This window comes from Palaemon carinicauda, chromosome 19 (genome assembly GCF_036898095.1).
Source record: "Palaemon carinicauda isolate YSFRI2023 chromosome 19, ASM3689809v2, whole genome shotgun sequence".
Classification (NCBI taxonomy): Eukaryota; Metazoa; Arthropoda; class Malacostraca; order Decapoda; family Palaemonidae; genus Palaemon; species Palaemon carinicauda.
The window spans coordinates 17409741-17429555 of NC_090743.1; the positions used below are offsets into that span (position 1 = coordinate 17409741).

General features: G+C 45.4%; 1 protein-coding gene across 1 annotated transcript in view; it reads left to right on the forward strand.

Moving 5' to 3' along the window:
• Positions 1–19815, forward strand: part of LOC137658486 (S-methyl-5'-thioadenosine phosphorylase-like) — a 79874-nt gene that overhangs the window by 13612 nt on the left and 46447 nt on the right. Inside the window, exon 3 of the mRNA XM_068393237.1 lies at positions 15627–15794. Within this exon, the coding sequence (XP_068249338.1) occupies positions 15627–15794 (168 nt within the window). The remainder of the gene's footprint in view (positions 1–15626; positions 15795–19815) is intronic.

The following is a 19815-nucleotide window of genomic DNA, read 5'->3' on the forward strand; positions in this document are numbered from 1 at the left end:
GGGTATTCCTTACTCTTTTCTGATGTTTTTCAGGTGTGGCTGTCCCTTGGTTTGTCTTGCCCTTCTTCAAAGAAGGCGCGGTTGCAGCTCCTTCACCTGGATGCTGAGAGGCAACGTTCTTCCTCCTCGAAGGTGGATCCGTTGGCTTTGCTTAGAGGGGACCTTCACAACCCTGATGCCCCGCTTGTTGATTCCGGCCCAGCTTCGTCTACTGATGCTGCTGCCGTTGCCAAAGGCTTCGTTCCCCCCCCCTCGCCGATCTTCCTTAGGGGGTGGAACAAAGTCCAAGACAAGCCTCTCCTGCGGGTGATTACCTCTCTCATTCGTGAGGGAGAACCCCCATAGAGACACCTCTTGTAGGCCTGCCAGAGACCTTCCTTCTGATCAACCTTCCCATATCTCGTCCTTGCCAGCGACAAACTTAGAGTTTGTGGCCCTCCTTGTCGCCTCAGACACTCTCCTTTGCCTCTGGCAAAGAGACGTCTGTTTGACTCCTCACCATCTGCTGCTGAACGATCACTTTGGAGAATCGTCAAGGACCTCGCCATTCGCCCACTCCTCAGCACTCTCCTTCGCCCACTCCTCAGCACTCTCCTTCGCCCAGAGATCGTTGGTCTCACAAGTCTCATCAGTCTCGTCATTCGCCCGCTGGTTCCTGACCCTCGCCTGTGTCACTGAATTCTCCTATGACTCTCTGTTCGCCAGCCTTCGGCGTTCGCCAGTCCAACGCTCTTCCCCGACCACTCGCAAATGAGAATGTACCCTCAAGCAAGAGAACTACCCCAAGACAGTGAAAGACCATGGTACAGATACTGTGGCACTACCTAGGACTAGAAAACAATGGTTTGATTTTGGAGTGTCCTCCTCCTAGAGGAGCAGCTTACCATAACTAAAGTCTCTTCTAACCTTAATGAGAGGAAAGCAGCCAATGAAAAATTACAGTACAGTAGTTAACCCCTTGAGCGAAGAAGAATTGTTTGTTAACTTGAATGTTGTCAGGTGTATGCGGGCAAAGGAGAATGTGTAAAGAATGGACCAGACTATTCAGTATGTGTGTAGACAAGGAAAATTGAGTCATAACCAGACTCAGATCCAATATAGTACTGTTTGGCTAGTCAAAGGATCCAATATCTCTAGCGGTGGTGTCTATATGTATACAGTAGACCTTTCTTGTTTGAGAAAAATTGTAGTTGATTTATGATTTTCATGGATATACATACAGTACTATATCCCTAGATGGGCATTCCCAAGGGTATGAGCTGTTACTTGCTGGAAGGCTTGGAGGCTTAGCAGTAGGGATCCAGTTTATTGTTGCTAGTACACAGTTGAATTCAGTCAAGAATAGGGTACACTTTAGTTCCTTGATGAGAGAGAGAAAGATTTAGATTAATTCATTTTTGTGAACTTTGTTGGACTTTCATATGACTTCCTTCTTAAAGCGAGTTTATTGCCGACGTATGTCCTAAAAACCTGAAAATTTCACTTTTAAATATTTAACTTAGCCGGTGAATATATAATAGCTGCAACTCTGCGGCTCGACAGAAAACACACTCAAAAAACTCGCGAGCGATCGCTATGAAGGTTGCGGGTGTGCCCACCAGCGCCAACTGTCGGCCAGATACCACTCTTGCATGTAAACAAACCCTTCAATTCTTCTCTGTCGACGTTGACGACAAGACGTATTCATACTCGCTGTAGGCCCTGGAGTTTTCTCAACATATTTGGTGAAGTACTTCATTTTGGTTTGAGCTTTCGCAGTGCAGGTGTTTTTCCTCAACATAAACTCTTGAACTCTTTATTGAATCAGATTATTTGTTGATGACTTGGATTGTTTTTGGAATTTTCTTTGACTAATTCAAAATGGCTGACCCTTCTCAAGTACCTAGATTTCGAAAGTGTAATGCTAGGGACTGTAATAGGCGTCTTCCAAAGGCTTCTCTCGACCCACATACTGTTTGTTCCAATTGTCGGGGTAAAACCTGTCAATTGGGAGATCGGTGTGAGGAATGCGTGGGCCTTTCGGAATTCGATTGGCTCGAATACGATAAATATGCACGTAGACTAGAGAGAGATATGGTAAGGAGGAGTTCATCTAGGTCTGTAGATTTTTCCTCTCCACATGCCCCTGAACCTAATCCTTCCCCTGTAGTGGTTGTTCCTAACCCCCCTACTAGCACTCAGGAACCATCTATGCAAGACATGTTACGTGCTATTGATGCCTTGGGGGAAAGAGTTGAAGCGTTAGCAACTGATCGTAATCAACTCATGGCTGACGTGAAGGAACTTAAGTGTCATAGTGCCACGGCGGAAAGTGGGAAAGTGATTAGTGCGCAAAGTGTTGTGAACAGTGTTGCGACCGAGGGTTCGTCTGTTCGTGCCTGTCGTTCACCTAGTCCGGGACCTCTTGCAAGCTCCCAAGCCCAGGGGAGAAGTAATGTCGTACGACTTATGGGTTCGAGAGGCCTTGATCAGCGAACAGACGTTCCCTCTATGGTATCAGGCGTATCTCACCAAGATCGCCCCTACCATAAGACGAGAGAGCCCATTTTCTCCTCGTCTTCCGAAGGCTTTTCACGCAAGAAACCGTGGAGCAAGGTTTCTAGGCCTCTTAAACGGAAGTCGGTCCCTTCAGGACAGGTCCAACGTCCTGGATGTAGTCATTGGGACAGTTCGGACCCGTTGCAGTCATCGGATGACTGCTCGCCGCCTAAGCAAGGCAAAGTTGTGCCGTCTCAGACACTAACCCCGTCGGTTACCGCACCCATTCCCGTGCACCCAAAATGGGTTATACTGCAGGACATGCAGTCTAAGCTTGCGTCCCTTATGGAAGACTACAATGCCGATAAGGTTTCCGTTGAGCCTAGCCGTGTATCTCATCGAGATCCTGGCCTTCAGCCACCCAAACGTTCATTTGTGCGTCCTGTTGACGCTGGTGTAGCCAAGTCACGTCAAGCAGTTGGTGTAGAACCACACTCGATGCGATCTCGTGTGGATTTTCAGCTGCATTTGGACGTTAGGCAACTTGCTGATGCGCCTGGGGACGTTCAGGACGTTCGCCAACCATCGGAGTTGACTTGTTTTGACGCTGAGCGTCAACTTCCGCAATCTAGAGTTGTTTTGACTGCTCAGACTAGGCGGTCTAAGCAGTCTCGGGTGGACGCTGTGCGTCCTCACGCACCTGTTGTTGTTGACAGTTCCCAGACTGTCAAGCAGTTACAGGACGCTGCGTCCTGGTCCGCCACTTATGCACCAGTGCGGGTGGACGCTGCGTGTCAAGCATTGCCAACCCCTTTGCTTGTTTCTCATCAGTTGTCAGATGAGGAACTTTCGGATGAGGACGTTGCTGACCCTCAGCCTGAGGATCATCCTTCAGATATTGATGAACCAAGAACAGTTCCGCCATCTATGGACTTTAAGAAAGTCATGTTAATTTTTAAAGAGTTGTTTCCCGAACACTTTGTCTCTGTTGCTCCTCGTTCGCCTCCGTCTGAGTTTGTTTTAGGCGTACCTGCTGACATGCCAGCCTTTACAAAACTTGTACTCTCTCGCTCATCCAAGAGAGCTTTACGGCTTTTAGGCGATTGGTTGGAAACCAAAAGGAGTTTAGGGAAGACGGCCTTTGCCTTTCCCCCATCTAAACTCTCGTCTAGATCGAGCGTCTGGTATGCCACGGGAGAAGTTCTCGGCTTGGGAGTCCCTGCCTCTGCCCAGGGCGACTTCTCAAGCCTTGTAGACTCTCCCCGCCGCCTAGCCATGAGACGCTCGAAGATTAGTTGGTCAGCCTCGGACCTTGACCATCTTCTGAAAGGCATTTTTAGAGCTTTTGAAGTTTTCAACTTCCTTGACTGGTGTTTGGGAGCCTTGAGTAGGAAAATCTCATCGGCTGATAGAGATGTCTCCTTACTCATTATGTCCTGCATGGATAAAGCCATCCGCGATGGATCCAATGAGCTCTCCTCCTCTTTTACTTCAGGAGTCCTTAAGAAGCGAGAGTCTCTTTGCTCTTTTCTGTCGGCAGGAGTTACTCCCTGTCAAAGATCTGAGCTACTCTTTGCTCCCTTATCGAAGTTTTTGTTCCCTGAGCTTTTGGTTAAGGACATAGCTTTGTCGCTCGTGCAGAAGGACACCCATGACTTGGTAGCGTCCTCTGCTCGCAAAGGGACTCCTTCGACTTCCTTTTCTGCAAGACCAAGGATAGACACTCCGGCGTCCAGGTTTATTCCGCCCTTTCGTGGCAGAGCTCCCAGCAGGGGAAGTACTCGTGCCGAGGGAAAGAGAGGAAAGAGGAAAGGAGCCAAGTCCTCACGTGGCAGAGTCTGACTGCCCGCAGCTTCAGACAGCAGTAGGTGCCAGACTCAAGAACTTCTGGCGAGCCTGGGAGAAGAGAGGCGCAGACCAACAGTCTGTGAGGTTGCTCAGAGAGGGGTACAAAATTCCATTTGTACACAAACCTCCTCTAGCGACTTCCCCCATCGATCTCTCTCCCAATTACCGAGAGGAATCAAAGAGACAAGCCCTGAAACTAGAAGTGTCTCTTTTGCTAGAGAAGGGAGCGGTGGTGAAAGTCTCGGACCTTCAATCACCGGGGTTTTACAACCGCCTCTTCCTAGTACCGAAGAAGACAGGAGGTTGGAGACCGGTGCTAGACGTCAGTGCTCTGAACGTCTTTGTCACGAAGACAAAGTTTACCATGGAGACCACGAAATCAGTCTTAGCAGCGGTCAGAAAGGGAGACTGGATGGTCTCTCTCGACCTAAGAGATGCATACTTCCACATCCCCATTCACTCAGATTCCCAACCTTTTCTGAGGTTTGTTTTCGACAATGTGGTGTACCAGTTTCGGGCCCTGTGCTTTGGCCTAAGTCCTGCTCCTCTCGTGTTTACGAGGCTTATGAGGAATGTGGCAAAATTCCTCCATTTATCGGGAATCCGAGCCTCCCTTTACTTGGACGACTGGCTTCTCAGAGCCTCGTCCAGTCATCGCTGTCTGAAGGATCTGCATTGGACTTTGGATCTGACCAAGGAATTGGGACTTTTGGTCAACATGGAAAAGTCCCAGCTGATTCCATCCCAAACTATACTGTATTTAGGGATGGAGATTCGCAGTCCAGTTTTTCGGGCTTTTCCGTCTGCCCCCCGAATAGATCAAGCCCTGCTGGTGATCCAACGGATGTTGAAGAGAGAACGTTGCTCAGTCAGGAATTGGATGAGTCTAGTAGGAACTCTATCATCCCTGGAGCAGTTTGTCTCGCTAGGAAGGTTACACCTTCGACCTCTCCAGTTCCATCTAGCTTTTCACTGGAAAAAGGACAAGACGCTAGAGGCGGTCTCAATCCCGATTTCCGAAACAGTAAAGGCATGCCTGCTTTGGTGGAAAGACAATATCAGTCTAAGAGAGGGACTTCCCCTAGCAGTTCTGAAACCAAACCACGTTCTATTCTCAGACGCATCGGATTTGGGTTGGGGTGCGACCCTGGACGGTCGGGAATGCTCAGGTCTGTGGACCTCAAGTCAGAGGAGCATGCACATCAACGGCAAGGAGCTTTTGGCAGTCCACCTGGCCTTGATGAACTTCGAGAGTCTCCTTCGAAACAAAGTGGTGGAGATCAACTCGGACAATACCACAGCCTTGGCATACATTTCCAAGCAAGGAGGCACCCACTCCCTGACACTGTACGAGATCGCAAGGGACCTGCTCATTTGGTCAAGAGATCGAGGCATCTCCCTGGTAACGAGGTTTATCCAGGGCGACTTGAACGTCTTAGCAGATTGCCTCAGTCGGAAGGGTCAGGTAATTCCTACAGAATGGACCCTCCACAAGGACGTGTGCAAGAGGCTTTGGGCGACTTGGGGTCAACCCACCATAGACCTCTTTGCAACCTCGATGACCAAGAGGCTTCCAATCTATTGCTCTCCAGTCCCAGACCCAGCAGCAATACATATAGACGCTTTTCTTCTAGATTGGTCTCATCTAGACCTATATGCATTCCCACCATTCAAGATTGTCAACAAGGTACTGCAGAAGTTCGCCTCTCACGAAGGGACAAGGTTGACGTTAGTTGCTCCCCTCTGGCCCGCGAGAGAATGGTTCACCGAGGTACTTCGATGGCTGGTAGACTTTCCAAGAAGTCTTCCTCTAAGAGTAGACCTATTACGTCAGCCCCACGTAAAGAAGGTACACCAAGGCCTCCACGCTCTTCGTCTGACTGCCTTCAGACTATCGAAAGACTCTCTAGAGCTAGAGGCTTTTCGAAGGAGGCAGCCAGTGCGATTACAAGAGCGAGGAGAGCTTCTACCATTAGAGTATACCAATCGAAGTGGGAAATCTTCCGAGACTGGTGCAAGTCAGTATCTGTATCCTCGTCCAGTACCTCTGTAGCCCAAATCGCTGATTTTCTCTTATACCTGAGAAGGGTTCGCTCCCTTTCAGCTCCCACGATCAAGGGCTACAGGAGCATGTTGGCTTCGGTCTTCCGGCATAGAGGCTTAGATCTTTCCAACAATAAAGATCTACAAGATCTCCTTAAGTCTTTTGAGACTTCTAAGGAACGTCGTTTGGCTACTCCTGGATGGAACTTAGACGTGGTCCTAAGGTTCCTCATGTCAGACAGGTTTGAGCCTTTACATTCAGCCTCCCTGAAGGATCTCACTCTTAAGACTCTTTTCCTGGTGTGCTTGGCCTCGGCTAAAAGAGTCAGTGAGCTTCATGCCTTCAGCAAGAACATCGGTTTTTCGACAGAAAAAGCCACTTGTTTTCTTCAACTTGGTTTCCTGGCCAAGAATGAACTGCCTTCTCGTCCTTGGCCTAAATCTTTTGATATTCCTAGCTTATCAGAGATCGTAGGCAACGAACTAGAGAGAGTATTATGTCCCGTTAGAGCTCTTAAGTTCTATTTAGCTCGTACTAAGCCTTTACGAGGTAAATCTGAAGCGTTATGGTGTTCGGTTAAGAAACCATCCTTACCTATGTCAAAGAATGCTTTGTCATATTTTATCAGATTTTTAATACGAGAAGCCCATTCCCACTTGAGTGAGGAAGACCGATCTTTGCTTAAGGTTAAGACGCACGAGATTAGAGCTATAGCAACCTCCGTGGCCTTCAAGCAAAATAGATCTCTGCAAAGTATCATGGACGCGACCTTTTGGAGAAGCAAGTCAGTGTTCGCGTCATTTTACTTGAAAGATGTCCAGACTCTTTACGAGGACTGCTACACACTGGGTCCATTCGTAGCAGCGAGTGCAGTAGTGGGTGAGGGTTCTACCACTACACTTCCCTAATTCCAATATCCTTTTAATCTGTCTCTTGAAATGTTTTTAATATTGTTTTTATGGGTTGTTCGGAAGGCTAAGAAGCCTTTCGCATCCTGGTTGATTTGGCGGTTGGTCAAAGTCATTTCTTGAGAGCGCCCAGATTAGGGGTTTGATGAGGTCCTGTTGTATGTGTTGCAGCCCTTGATACTTCAGCTCCTGGGAGTCTTTCAGCATCCTAAGAGGATCGCTGGGCTCCGTGAGGAAGACAGACTTACAAGGCAGAGTAATCGTCTAAGTCAACTTCCTTACCAGGTACCTATATATTTTGGTTTTGTTATATTGATAACTGTCAAAAAAAAAAAAAACTCTTAGCTTATACGCTGTAAACTTAATTAACTCTGGTCTCTACCCACCGTCTTGGGTGTGAATCAGCTATTATATATTCACCGGCTAAGTTAAATATTTAAAAATGATATTTTAATTATAAAATAAATTTTAGAATATACTTACCCGGTGAATATATAAATTAAAGACCCTCCTTTCCTCCCCAATAGAGACGCAGCGGGACGAGAAGAATTGAAGGGTTTGTTTACATGCAAGAGTGGTATCTGGCCGACAGTTGGCGCTGGTGGGCACACCCGCAACCTTCATAGCGATCGCTCGCGAGTTTTTTGAGTGTGTTTTCTGTCGAGCCGCAGAGTTGCAGCTATTATATATTCACCGGGTAAGTATATTCAAAAATTTATTTTATAATTAAAATATCATATTTCTATTTCACTGTAATAGTCTTACTTCCCTTGTGGAGTATTGAGTTTATATGGTGGTGTATGGTTTGAGACTTAGTTGTATAATTCTACATGCGCATCAAAATTAACTGGAGATGACTTCCTCTGTCTTAGCTATGCATTTATGTGATAATTGTTCAAGTCTACCAATATATGGTAGATGTAAAGAACAAGCTACACTCAATTTCTCATTAAATATAGGAGAAAAATACAATCCTCCATTTACAGAGAGAACATTTGATTGCTGTATCATCATGCAATGATACAACTCAGGGCCAAATGGAGTTTATCTTTGAAAAGAGTTTTAGCTGCAAATCGGAGCTTACCGAGTGTGGATTTGCTAAACATTATCTTGAAGAATCCTGATTCACTTATTAACTTATTGACCTCTAGTTACTATAGTAGTGACTTGGGATGTTTTTAATTAAGAGTTGGTTTTCTTTTAGCTTTATTAATGGATGAATTTAATTAGTCTTAGAGGTATATAGAATAACCTTAGTTCTACAGTTCAGTACTGTAATGACTTACTACCTAGGCACTATACTTAAGAGGTGAATCTGGTGTATAAGTGAGTGTTTTCTTTTGGAATTGAAATTTTCTAGTGTAACTCCTTCCTGCATGACCTACCATTTTTACTCCAAATGTTATAGGGAATAATCACTGAGATACAATGAAATAGAGATGTCTTGTGTTTTTTCAAATGAAACACAAACTCTGGTGGTTTGCAAAGCAGATACAACTAATGTCTAATCAACATGGAATACCTAATGAATGACAAATAGAGTAATTTTCAGATTTTGATGTATTTTGTGACTGTACATGTACTGAGTTCTTTTATTTAAATAATTTTTTTACAACCAACAGATATTTAAAAGGAATGATTAAGGTTATTTACTTCCCATTTGGTAGTCGCTAGTATTCTGAAATTTTATTGCATTTGTGAGCTAGATACTGGGTTTATTAAAATGTTTGTGGTACATTTCAGATGCTTTACTACTATGTTTGTTTGCTGTTGTTACTTTAGAAAAAATATAAAATTTTTCTGATTTACTTTTTTTGTTGGATTAATTTAATTATTTCTCCTTGAATTTTTCTATTGTTTCTTTTTTTTCAATATTAAACTTACCCGATGATCATATAGCTGTCAGCTCTGCTGCCCGACAGAAAAAACCTACGGGCGGAATACGCCAGCGATCGCTATACAGGTGGGGGTGTACATCAACAGCGCCATCTGTCAAGTAGGTACTCAAGTACTCGATGTCAACATAGAACCAATTTTCTCTCTGTCGTGCCACTGGCAAGACCTACTAAATACGCTGTTACTAACTGGATTTGTTTTCACAACGATTTGGTGAAGTACACTATTCCAGTTTTGAGCTTTCGCTATGCAGGGGTTTTATCTTCATTTCAAAACTTGAACTCGTTTTGGATAGATTTAATTATGGTGACGAAGAGAGTATGGACTCTCTTTCACTTTTAAATGGCCGACCCTTCCCTTAGACGGAAGTGTGTTTAGGTTTTTGGTAATTTTGCTTAACACGTTATAGATCTTTATATTTTATATCTCTCCGCCTTTATAGGCCTCTTCGATTAACTTTCCATTTATTATAAACATATAACAATAAATTTTTATGTTTGTTTATATGCGACCTTAGGCGGTCCTAACTTGGAACCGAAGTTAATTAACATTGAGCCCGTTATATCGTATTTAACCTTTAAAGAATTTAATACTTTTTAAATTTTAATGTTTTATGAAAGAATTTCTTTGATGGTCTCGTACTGTTTTCAAAGATGAACTAACGTTTAGTTTTTAGTCTACGCAGTTGTTGACGTTCAGGACGTTCAACATGCGCTCTATCGTTACGATAGAGAGAGAGTGTATCACGGTTTCACTTTGCAGTAAGAGTAAACCGATTCTGGCGTTTCGTTCATTCTTTCTTAGCTTAAATGGTTTAAATTCTAAATTAAAGGAACTTTTTATTTGGAAAACCTTTCAGTTTTTTCCTTTAGCAAATAACATGTTTTAACGATATATAATTGGGCTCTTCTCTCAGGTGCGAAATCAAGAGAGAAAGAGAGAGAGAGATAGAGACGGAGGGAGAGAGAGGAGAATAAACGTTTCGTTCAAGCTGGTAACGTTGTTCTCGTTTTTTTTTACTCTCCTCCCTAGTCGCTGTAGGGGAAGAAGGTAAAACGTTTCTAGGGTTTTATTCTTGTTCCCAGGCTATGTGCGGTGAGAGATTGTAAACGTAGTTTATTTGATCTAGTGTTTAGTCTCTTTCCCAGCCACTGAATTCTTTATCTTTATTTATGTTTTCTGTTGCATTGTACGACTGTTTTCGCAATTACTACCTTTTAATGAAGGATAGGATTGCGTGTTTCAGGTAGAAATCAGTTAAAGTTTTGATTTAAGTGAAATAAGTGCAAAACAGAAAATCAAAGTGATAAAGTGATATGCGCAAAGTGTTACAGTGTTGCGTCCGAGGGTTCGTCTGTTCGTGCCAGTTGTTCACCTAGTCCGGGACCTCTTACAAGCTCCCAAGCCCAGGGGAGAAGTAATGTCGAACGACTTATGGGTTCCACAGGCCTTGATCAACGAACAGACGTTTTTCCCTCCGTGGTTTTGGGCGCATCTACCCAAGATCGCCCCACCCACACAAAGACGAGAGAGCCCATTTATTCCTCGTCTGCGGAAGAGGTTTCTCGTAAGAAACCATGGACCACATCTCGCAGCTTTTTAAGTGCAAGTCGGTCCCTTCCGCGCAAGTCCAACGTCCCAGGTGTAGCCACTGGGTCAGTTCGGACTCGCTGCAGTCATCCGACGACTGCACACCTCCCAAGAGAGGCAAGGTGGTACCGCAACAGGCAGTAACTTCGTCTGTTGCCGCACCAGCTGTTTTAGACCCTCAGTCACAACGGACAGTAGCTCCGTCTGTTGCCGCTTTTGTAGACCCTAAGTGGTCTTTACTGCAGTCTATGCAGACTCAGTTAGCTGCGGTTATGCAGGAGTTTCGTGCGGAGAAGGTTGACACTGCTCCCGTTAGCCTACAACCTGCCACGGTTGTGCGCCCAGCTCACGCTGAGGCTGCCTGCTCCCACACTCCGGCTGCGGAGAGCTCCACCACCGATGCGCAGTCGACCCTGCCAGACGCATGTTTACGTTAGCCGACGTGCGGCACCCTCCGTTGACATGCGTGAGCTACCGCATCAGCAGTGGGAAGGTGGAGTCAAGCTGCCGTGTTTTGACGCGATGCGTTAGTTTCCGCGACCCACGGCAGTCCCCACCATGCACCACCACTCCGCTTTGGTTGTTGCCTGCTCCCACACTCCGACTGCGGAGAAGGTTGACGATGCACCCGTTTGCCTACAACCTGACACGGTTGTGCGCCCAGCAGACGCTGCGGCTGCCTGCTCCCACACTCTTGTTGTGAGAGCTCCTCCACCCATGCGCAGTCGACCCTGCCAGACGCATGCTGACTCCCACAGACACACGGAGCACTCCGTTGCCGTGCGTGAGCTACCACAAGCTGCCGTGTTTTGACACGGTGTGTCAGCCTCTGCAACCCACTGTGGTTACCGCCACTCGCCCGCAGCAGACTAGTCAGTCAGGAGTTGAGGCTTCCCCACACAGCTTTGGTTGTTGCCAGCTCACAGACTGTCAAGCAGTTACATGACGTTGCCTTCTGGTCTGCTACTAATGCACCAGTACTGTTTGTCCTCACGCACCTGTTGTGGTTGACAGTTCAGTTTTTTGACAGTTCACAGACTGTCAGGCAGTTACATAACGTTGCCTTCTGGTCTGCTGCTAATGCACCAGTGCTGTATGTCCTCACGCACCTGTTGTGGTTGACAGTTCAGTTTTTGACAGTTCACAGACTGTCAAGCAGTTACATAACGTTGCCTTATAGTCTGCTGCTTATGCACCAGTGAGACCCTCACTGAGATAACCTAGCTTTTCTCGGACATGGTTCCTGTAGATGAGAAAGTGCTTTTCTCCCTCCTACTGATATTCCTTTGAGGACTCTGTCATTTGGAGAGGAGCCTTAAGCTGCTTAGCCTCCTATGGACTTTAATTAAAGCATAACAAGGCTTCCAGGGATGGTAAATGGTTCCGCTTCAGTCGCTAACCCCGTCTGTTGCCACACCTGCTCCCGTAGACCCTAATGGGCTTTGCTGCAAGACATGCAGTCCAAGCTTGTGTCCTTGATAGAGGATTTTTTACGGAGAAGAACCTTCTGGCCAACAATCTTCCTACCGGTTGGTTGTGCGCCCTGTTGACGCTGAGGTATCCTACTCGCGTCCGCCAGTTGAGGTGGTTCCTCCACCGATGCGACCCAGTGTGGGTTGCCAGTCGCAAGTTGACGTTAAGCGACTCTCGGAGGTGGTTGTGGACGTTCAGTGTGTTACTAGGAAGACGTTCAACAACCAGCAGAGGTGACTTGTTGTGACGCAGTGCGGCACCTCAGCAACCCGGTAGGGGGTTGACTGCACAACCCAGACAGTCTAGACAGTTTCGGGTTGACGCTGTACTTCCTCGCGTCCCCATGGTTGACAGTTCACAGACTGTGCAGCAGTACCATGATATTGTGTCCGGCTCCGTCACGCATCCACCAGTGCGACCGGATTCAGCGAGTCAGACGTTGCCCACTCCGTTGCCGTTTCCTCATCAGTTTCGGATGAGGAACCCTCTGATGAGGACATTGCTGAACAAGACGATCAACCCCCAGCCCTGCTATCCATCCAGAAGATGCTGAAGAAGGAACGCTGCCCTGTCAGGCTGTGGATGAGTCTGGTTAGGACACTGTCATTCGTGGTCCAATTTGTGTCACTTGGAAGACTACACCTCCGTCCTCTTCTGTATCATCTAGCTTTTCACTGGAAAAGGACAAGACGCTAGAAGCGGTCTCGATCCCGGTTTCCGGAAAGATAAAGTCTGGTCTGACTTGGTGAAAGGACTTTATCAACCTTTGAAAGGGTCTTCCCCTGACTGTTCAGACTTCCAACCACGTTCTCTTCTCGGACGCATAGGACGTAGGCTGGGGTGCGACATTAGGCGGTAGGGAATGCTCGGGATTATGGAACTCGAGTCAAAGGACAATGCATTTCAACTGCAAGAAGCTACTGGCAGTACGTCTGACCTGGAAAAGCTTCAGGTCTCTCCTTCAAGGCAAAGTGGTGGAGGTGAACACGGACAACACCCTGCTTTGACGTACATCTCCAAGCAAGGAGGGACCTACTCTCTGACATGGTACGAGTTCGCAAGAGACCTCCTCACCTGGTCAACAGGTCTAGACTTTTCACTAGTTACGAGGTTCATCCAAGGCAACTTGAATGTCATAGCAGATTGTCTCAGTAGGAAGGGACAAATAATTCCAACAGATTGGACCCTCCACAAGGATGTATGCAAGAGACTTTGGGCCACCTGGGGCCAGCCAACCATAGATCTCTTCGCAACCTCGATGACCAAGAGGCTCCCAATACTTTGCTCACCTATCCCGGACCCAGCAGTAGTTCATATAGATGCCTTTCTACTAGATTGGTCACATCTAGATCTATATGCATTCCCTCCGTTCTAGATTGTCAACAAGGTACTGCAGAAGTTCGCCTCTCACGAAGGGACAAAGTTGACGCTAGTTGCTTCCCTCTGGCCCGCGAGAGAATAACTCACCGAGGTACTTCGATGGCTAGTAGACGTTCCCAGAACACTTCCCCTAAGGGTGGACCTGCTACGTCAGCCACGCGTAAAGAAGGTACTCCAAGGCCTCCACGCTCTTCGTCTGACTGCCTTCAGACTATCGAAAGACTCTCGAGAGCTAGAGGTTTTTCGAAGGAGGCAACCAGAGCGTTTGCTAGAGCAAGGAGAACATCCACCCTTAGAATCTACCAATCGAAGTGGGAAATCTTCCGAAACTGGTGCAAGTCAGTATCCGTATCCTCGACCAGTACCTCTGTAACTCAATAGCTGACTTTCTCTTATATCTGAGGAAAGAACAATCTCTTTCAGCTCCCACTATCAAGGGTTACAGAGGCATGTTGGCATCAGTCTTCCGTCACAGAGGCTTAGATCTTTCCAACAATAAAGATCTACAAGACCTCCTTAAGTCTTTTGAGACCACGAAGGAGCGTCGTTTGGTTACACCTGGTTGGAATTTAGACGTGGTTCTAAGATTCCTTATGTCAGACAGGTTCGAACCGCTTCAATCAGCCTCCCTGAAAGATCTCACCTTTAAGACTCTTTTCCTGATATGCTTAACCACAGCTAAAAGAGTCAGTGAGATTCATGCCTTCAGCAAGAACATCGGATTCTCATCCGAAACGGCTACATGTTCTACAACTTGGTTTTCTAGCCAAACACGAGCTGCCTTCTCGGCCTTGACCAATATCGTTCGATATTCCAAACTTATCGTATGGTTGGAAATGAACTAGAAAGAGTATTATGTCCTGTAAGAGCTCTTAAGTTCTATTTTAAAAACCTTTACGAGGCCCGTCTGAAGCTTTATGGTGTTCAGTTAAGAATCCATCTTTGCCTATGTCAGAGAATTCTTTATCCTATTTTATCAGACTGTTAATACGAGAAGCTCATTCCCATCTGAATGAGGAAGACCAAGCTTGGCTGAAGGTAAGGACACACGAAGTTAGAGCTGTCGCAACTTCCGTGGCCTTTAAACAAAATAGATCTCTGCAAAGTATATTCGACGCAACCTATTGGAAAAGCAAATCAGTGTTCGCGTCTTTTATCTTAAGAATGTCCAGTCTCTTTACGAGAACTGCTACACTCTGGGACCATTCGTAGCAACGAGTGCAGTAGTGGTGGGGGCTCCACCACTACAATTCCCTAATTCCATAACCTTTTTAATCTTTCTCTTGAAATGTTTTATTAATATTTTTGGGTTGTCCGGAAGGCTAAGAAGCCTTTCGCATCCTACTTGATTTGGCGGGTGGTCAAAGTCATTTCTTGAGAAGCGCCTAGATTAGAGGTTTTGATGAGGACCTTTAGTATGGGTTGCAACCCTTCATACTTCAGCTCCTAGGAGTCGCTCAGCATCCTATGAGGATCGCGAGGCTCAGTAAGGAAGACGTACTTAAAAAGGCAGAGTAATTGTTCAAGTCGACTTCCTTACCAGGTACTTATTTATTTTATGTTTGTTATTTTGAATAACTGCTAAAATGAAATACGGAATACTTAGCTCATAATAATGTCAACATGTAATGCTGGTCTCTACCCACCCCCCTGGGTGTGAATCAGCTATATGATCATCGGGTAAGTTTAATATTGAAAAATGTTATTTTCATTAGTAAAATAAATTTTTGAATATACTTACCCGATGATCATAAATTAAAGGACCCACCCTTCCTCCCCAATAGAGACCCAGTGGACAGAGGAGAAAATTGGTTCTATGTTGACATCGAGTACTTGAGTACCTACTTGACAGATGGCGCTGTTGATGTACACCCCCACCTGTATAGCGATCGCTGGCGTATTCCGCCCGTAGGTTTTTTCTGTCGGGCAGCAGAGCTGACAGCTATATGATCATCGGGTAAGTATATTCAAAAATTTATTTTACTAATGAAAATAACATTTTATTCAAGACATGGAAGACGGCATAGCATAATGCCCACCAATGTTAACTACCGAGCAAATATCTGGGCTTTGAAGTCGAAAGGATGCACACACATTGTTGTTTCAACAGCCTGTGGATCTTTGCGGGAACACATCGCTCCTGGAGATTTTGTGATTATTGATCAGTTCATTGACAGGTAATGTGAAACTCATTTCTTACATCATGGCACAGCGCAGGTATAAATTGAATTAGAAATAGCATTAGTGTTGTTTTTGTTTTTATTTTTCTGGGCCTGATCATAGAAGATATTTGGTTTTTCTGTTGTGGTCTTGTAAGATTGTCGAGTAAACTGTCATTGATTCACGTTTTCATATTTTTCAAGATATTATTTTGGATTACCTCTATGAATTTTAAGATATTTGATATACAGTATTGTCTATTTTGGAAATTGCTCCACTGGTGTAATTTTAATTCAAATCTTTTAATTTACATGCATCAATTTCACAACATTCTAAATGGGGAGATAATTATAACCATTATCATATGTAGCAATGGTATTTATGCGGTTGTGACTTGAGAACTACAGAATTACCAAGCACACATTTTTCCATTTCTTTTCTTTATGGTAACTTTAATTCCTGCTTAGTAAAGAAGCTGTAACTTTTTTCAGCTTTTCTGGCTTGTATTTGTACTCAATTGCTTCTCTGTTTCAATGTTATTCTTGGTATTGGTATGGAATCTAGTGTGGTATTGTTGTGAATATAATGGTATTAATATTACTGTATTTTTCCTTTGTATTATATCATGGTACAACAAACTCAAATGACAACTTGTGTTATATTTGTCATTAGTTACTTATTTCATAATTGTATAATCTTTTTCTCACAAATGACTGGTGGATGTCAGCATCAGTAACTAAAAAACCTTTCATAGTCATGCTGTTTTTCCAGAGGAAGTAGTATGGAGACATTGATAGTCCCCTCAGATCATATGTGTTTTACAGAGTAAAATGAATTATTATTACTAGCCAAGCTACAACCTAATTGGATAAGCAGAATGCTACAAGCCTAAGGGCTTAAGGAAAGCAGCCCAATGCAGAGAGGAAATAGGGAAGTAATTAATATGTACCCATGAGAAATGATAAGAAAAAAATATAAAATGCATGGAGCTTTGTAATACCGTTATATACCCTGTAGATCAATCTTTCATGAATGACCTGACTTCTGTCAACCAGTTCAATAGAAGTATTTGCACTAAGTTTGAAAATCTGGGTTTCACTTATTCAACCACCAAATTAGGAAGATCATTCCACAATCTGGTCACAGATGGAATAAAACTCCTAGAATACTTTGTAATATTAAGCCTTATGATGAAGACAAGCCTGTTAGAATGAACTGCATACTGTAATATATTTACCCAGGAAAGTTCTGAATGTAAAAAATGGTCTGAACTATGAAAAATTTCATGCAACATGCACAAAGAACTAACTGAACAAATGTGTCCAAGATTATTATCCAAATCAGTGATAAGGAATTTAATGCACCGTAAACTTTCCTTGCAAACAAATGAAAGTGAGGTTCTGAACCTGAAGACCAGGCGAGAAAAATGTCCAAATCGTGGTAGAATAAAAGAATCCAAATATTTCCTCTGAAGCAATTGATCACCAAAAATCTTGAGATTCTCAATATGCCATTTTTTGCTCAATTGAAGAGGAAAATTATCTAGAATTTTAAATGAGTTTTATATATTTAAAAAGAGACTTTCAGTGTAAAGGTCATGATGTTTAGGAGCCACTGCCCTTTATCTACTTACAATCCTACTTTGGGATTTGGTATGGTTCATCTTCATCCCCCATAATTTTCACTACAGTATGCACTAGTTTCAGTTAGATTTTGATTAAGGGATTCATCATCTGGACTACATTCGAGAGAGAGCATTGACACAGAGAGTAGCATCATCTGTACGGTGTACTTTGCACAACAAGCATATTTTCAAGGCCAACTCATATTTGTTCCTATACAGATACAAACTTTCAATAGGAATATGTTTTCAATATTAAACTTAGCCGGTGATCATATAAGCTGTCAGCTCTGCTGCCCGACAGAAAAACCTAAGGACAAAATACGCCAGCGATCGCTATACAGGTGGGGGTGTACATCAACAGCGCCATCTGTCGAGCAGGTACTCAAGTACTCCATGTAAACACAGAACCAATTTTCTCTCTGTCGTGCCACCGGCAAGACCTACTAAATACGCTGTTGCTTACTGGATTGATTTTCACAGATTTTGGTGAAGTACTCATTTCTAGTTATTAGCTTTCGCTTTGCAGAGGTTATCTTCAATACTTCCTTGCATTCTTTGATTGAATTTTGGATTATTTGTTGACGACTTGGATAGATTTTGAATTCCCCTTTGACTAATTCAAGATGGCTGACCCTTCTCAAGTCCCTAAATACAGGAAGTGTAGTGCTAGGGACTGTTCAAGGCGTCTTCCGAAGACCTCTATCGATCCGCACACCATTTGTTCCAATTGTCGGGGTAAAACCTGTCAATTGGAAGATCGATGTGAGGAATGCGTTGGGCTTTCGGAATTCGATTTTCTCGAATTCCTGAAATATTCACGTAGGCTAGAGAGAGATCGAGTCAGGAGGAGTTCATCTCGCTCAGTTGATTTTTCCTCTCCCCATGCCCCACAACCTATTCCTTCCCCTGTAGTGGTTGCTCCTGATCCCCCTTCTAGCACTCAACAACCTTCGATGGCAGATATGATGCGTGCCATCCAGGCTCTGAGTGAGAGAGTCGAGTCATTGGCGAGTGACCGTAACCAACTCATGGCAGACGTCAGGGAGTTGAAGGGTAAGAGTGCAGTGGGTAGTGACAAAGTGAGTGGAAGTGTTGTGGAAAGTGTTAGTGTTGCGCTTGAGGGTGCGTCTGTTCGTGCCTGTCGTCCTCCCAGTACGGGACCTCTTGCAAGCTCCCAAGCCCAGGGGAGAAGCAATGTCGTACGACCAAAGGGTTCGACAGGCTTTAATCAGCGGACAGACGTTCCCTCCGTGGTTTCGGACGTATCTTGCCAAGATCGCCCCACCCACAAGAAGACGAGAGAGCCCATTTATTCCTCGTCTGCGGAAGATGTTTCTCGGAAGAAACAATGGACCAAGGTCTCACGACCTCTCAAACGCAAGGTCCCTTCCGCGCAAGTCCAACGGCCCAGTTGTAGCCACTGGGTCAGTTTGGACTCGCTGCAGTCTTCTGATGACTGCACACCTCCTAAGAGAGGCAAAGCGGTACCGCAACAGGCAGTAACACCGTCTGTTGCCGCACCTGCTACTGTAGACCCTAAGTGGGCTTTGCTGCAGACCATGCAGACACAGTTGTCATCTTTAATGCAGGACTTTCGTGCGGAGAAGGTTGACGCTGCACCCGTTAGCCTACAACCAACCACGGTTGTGCGTCCAGTTGACGCTGAGGCTACCTTCTCCCGCACTCCAGCTGTGAGAGTCCCGCCACCCATGCGCACTGTACCCTGCCAGCCGCATGTTGACGTTCGCCGACGCACGGAACCCTCCGTTGACGTTCGCGAGTTACAACAACAACAACCTAAGTTGTTTTGTTTTGACGCGGTGCGTCAACCTCCGCAACCCACTGTGGTTACCCCTACTAGCCCACAGCAGACTAGACAGTCGGGAGTAGACGCTTTGCGCCCCCGGGCAGCTATGGTTGTTGCCTGCTCACAGACTTACCAACAGTTCCATGACGTTGCGTCCAGTGCAGTCACGCATGCACCCGTGCTGCCGGACTCAGCTGACCAGCCAATGCCTACTCCTTTGCCGCTTCCTCTTCAGCATTCAGACGATGGACTCTCTGATGATGACGACGCTGCACACCTTGACGACCCACACCCGGACATCGACGAACCCAAGACCACGCCTCCCTCCTTGGACTTTAGAAAAGTACTTGCACTGTTCAAGGATATGTATCCCGATCAGTTTGTTTCTGCGGCCCCACGCTCACCTCCATCTGAGTTCGCTTTGGGCACGCAGTCATCCGCGCCTGCCTTTACGAAGCTCGTCCTCGCCCGCTCGTCCAAGAGAGCTTTAAGGGTGTTGGGAGATTGGATGCAGTCCAAAAAGCACCTTGGGAAGACAGCATTCTTGTTTCCCCCTGCGAAACTCGCTTCCAGATCGAGCGTCTGGTATGCCACGGGAGAAGTTCTC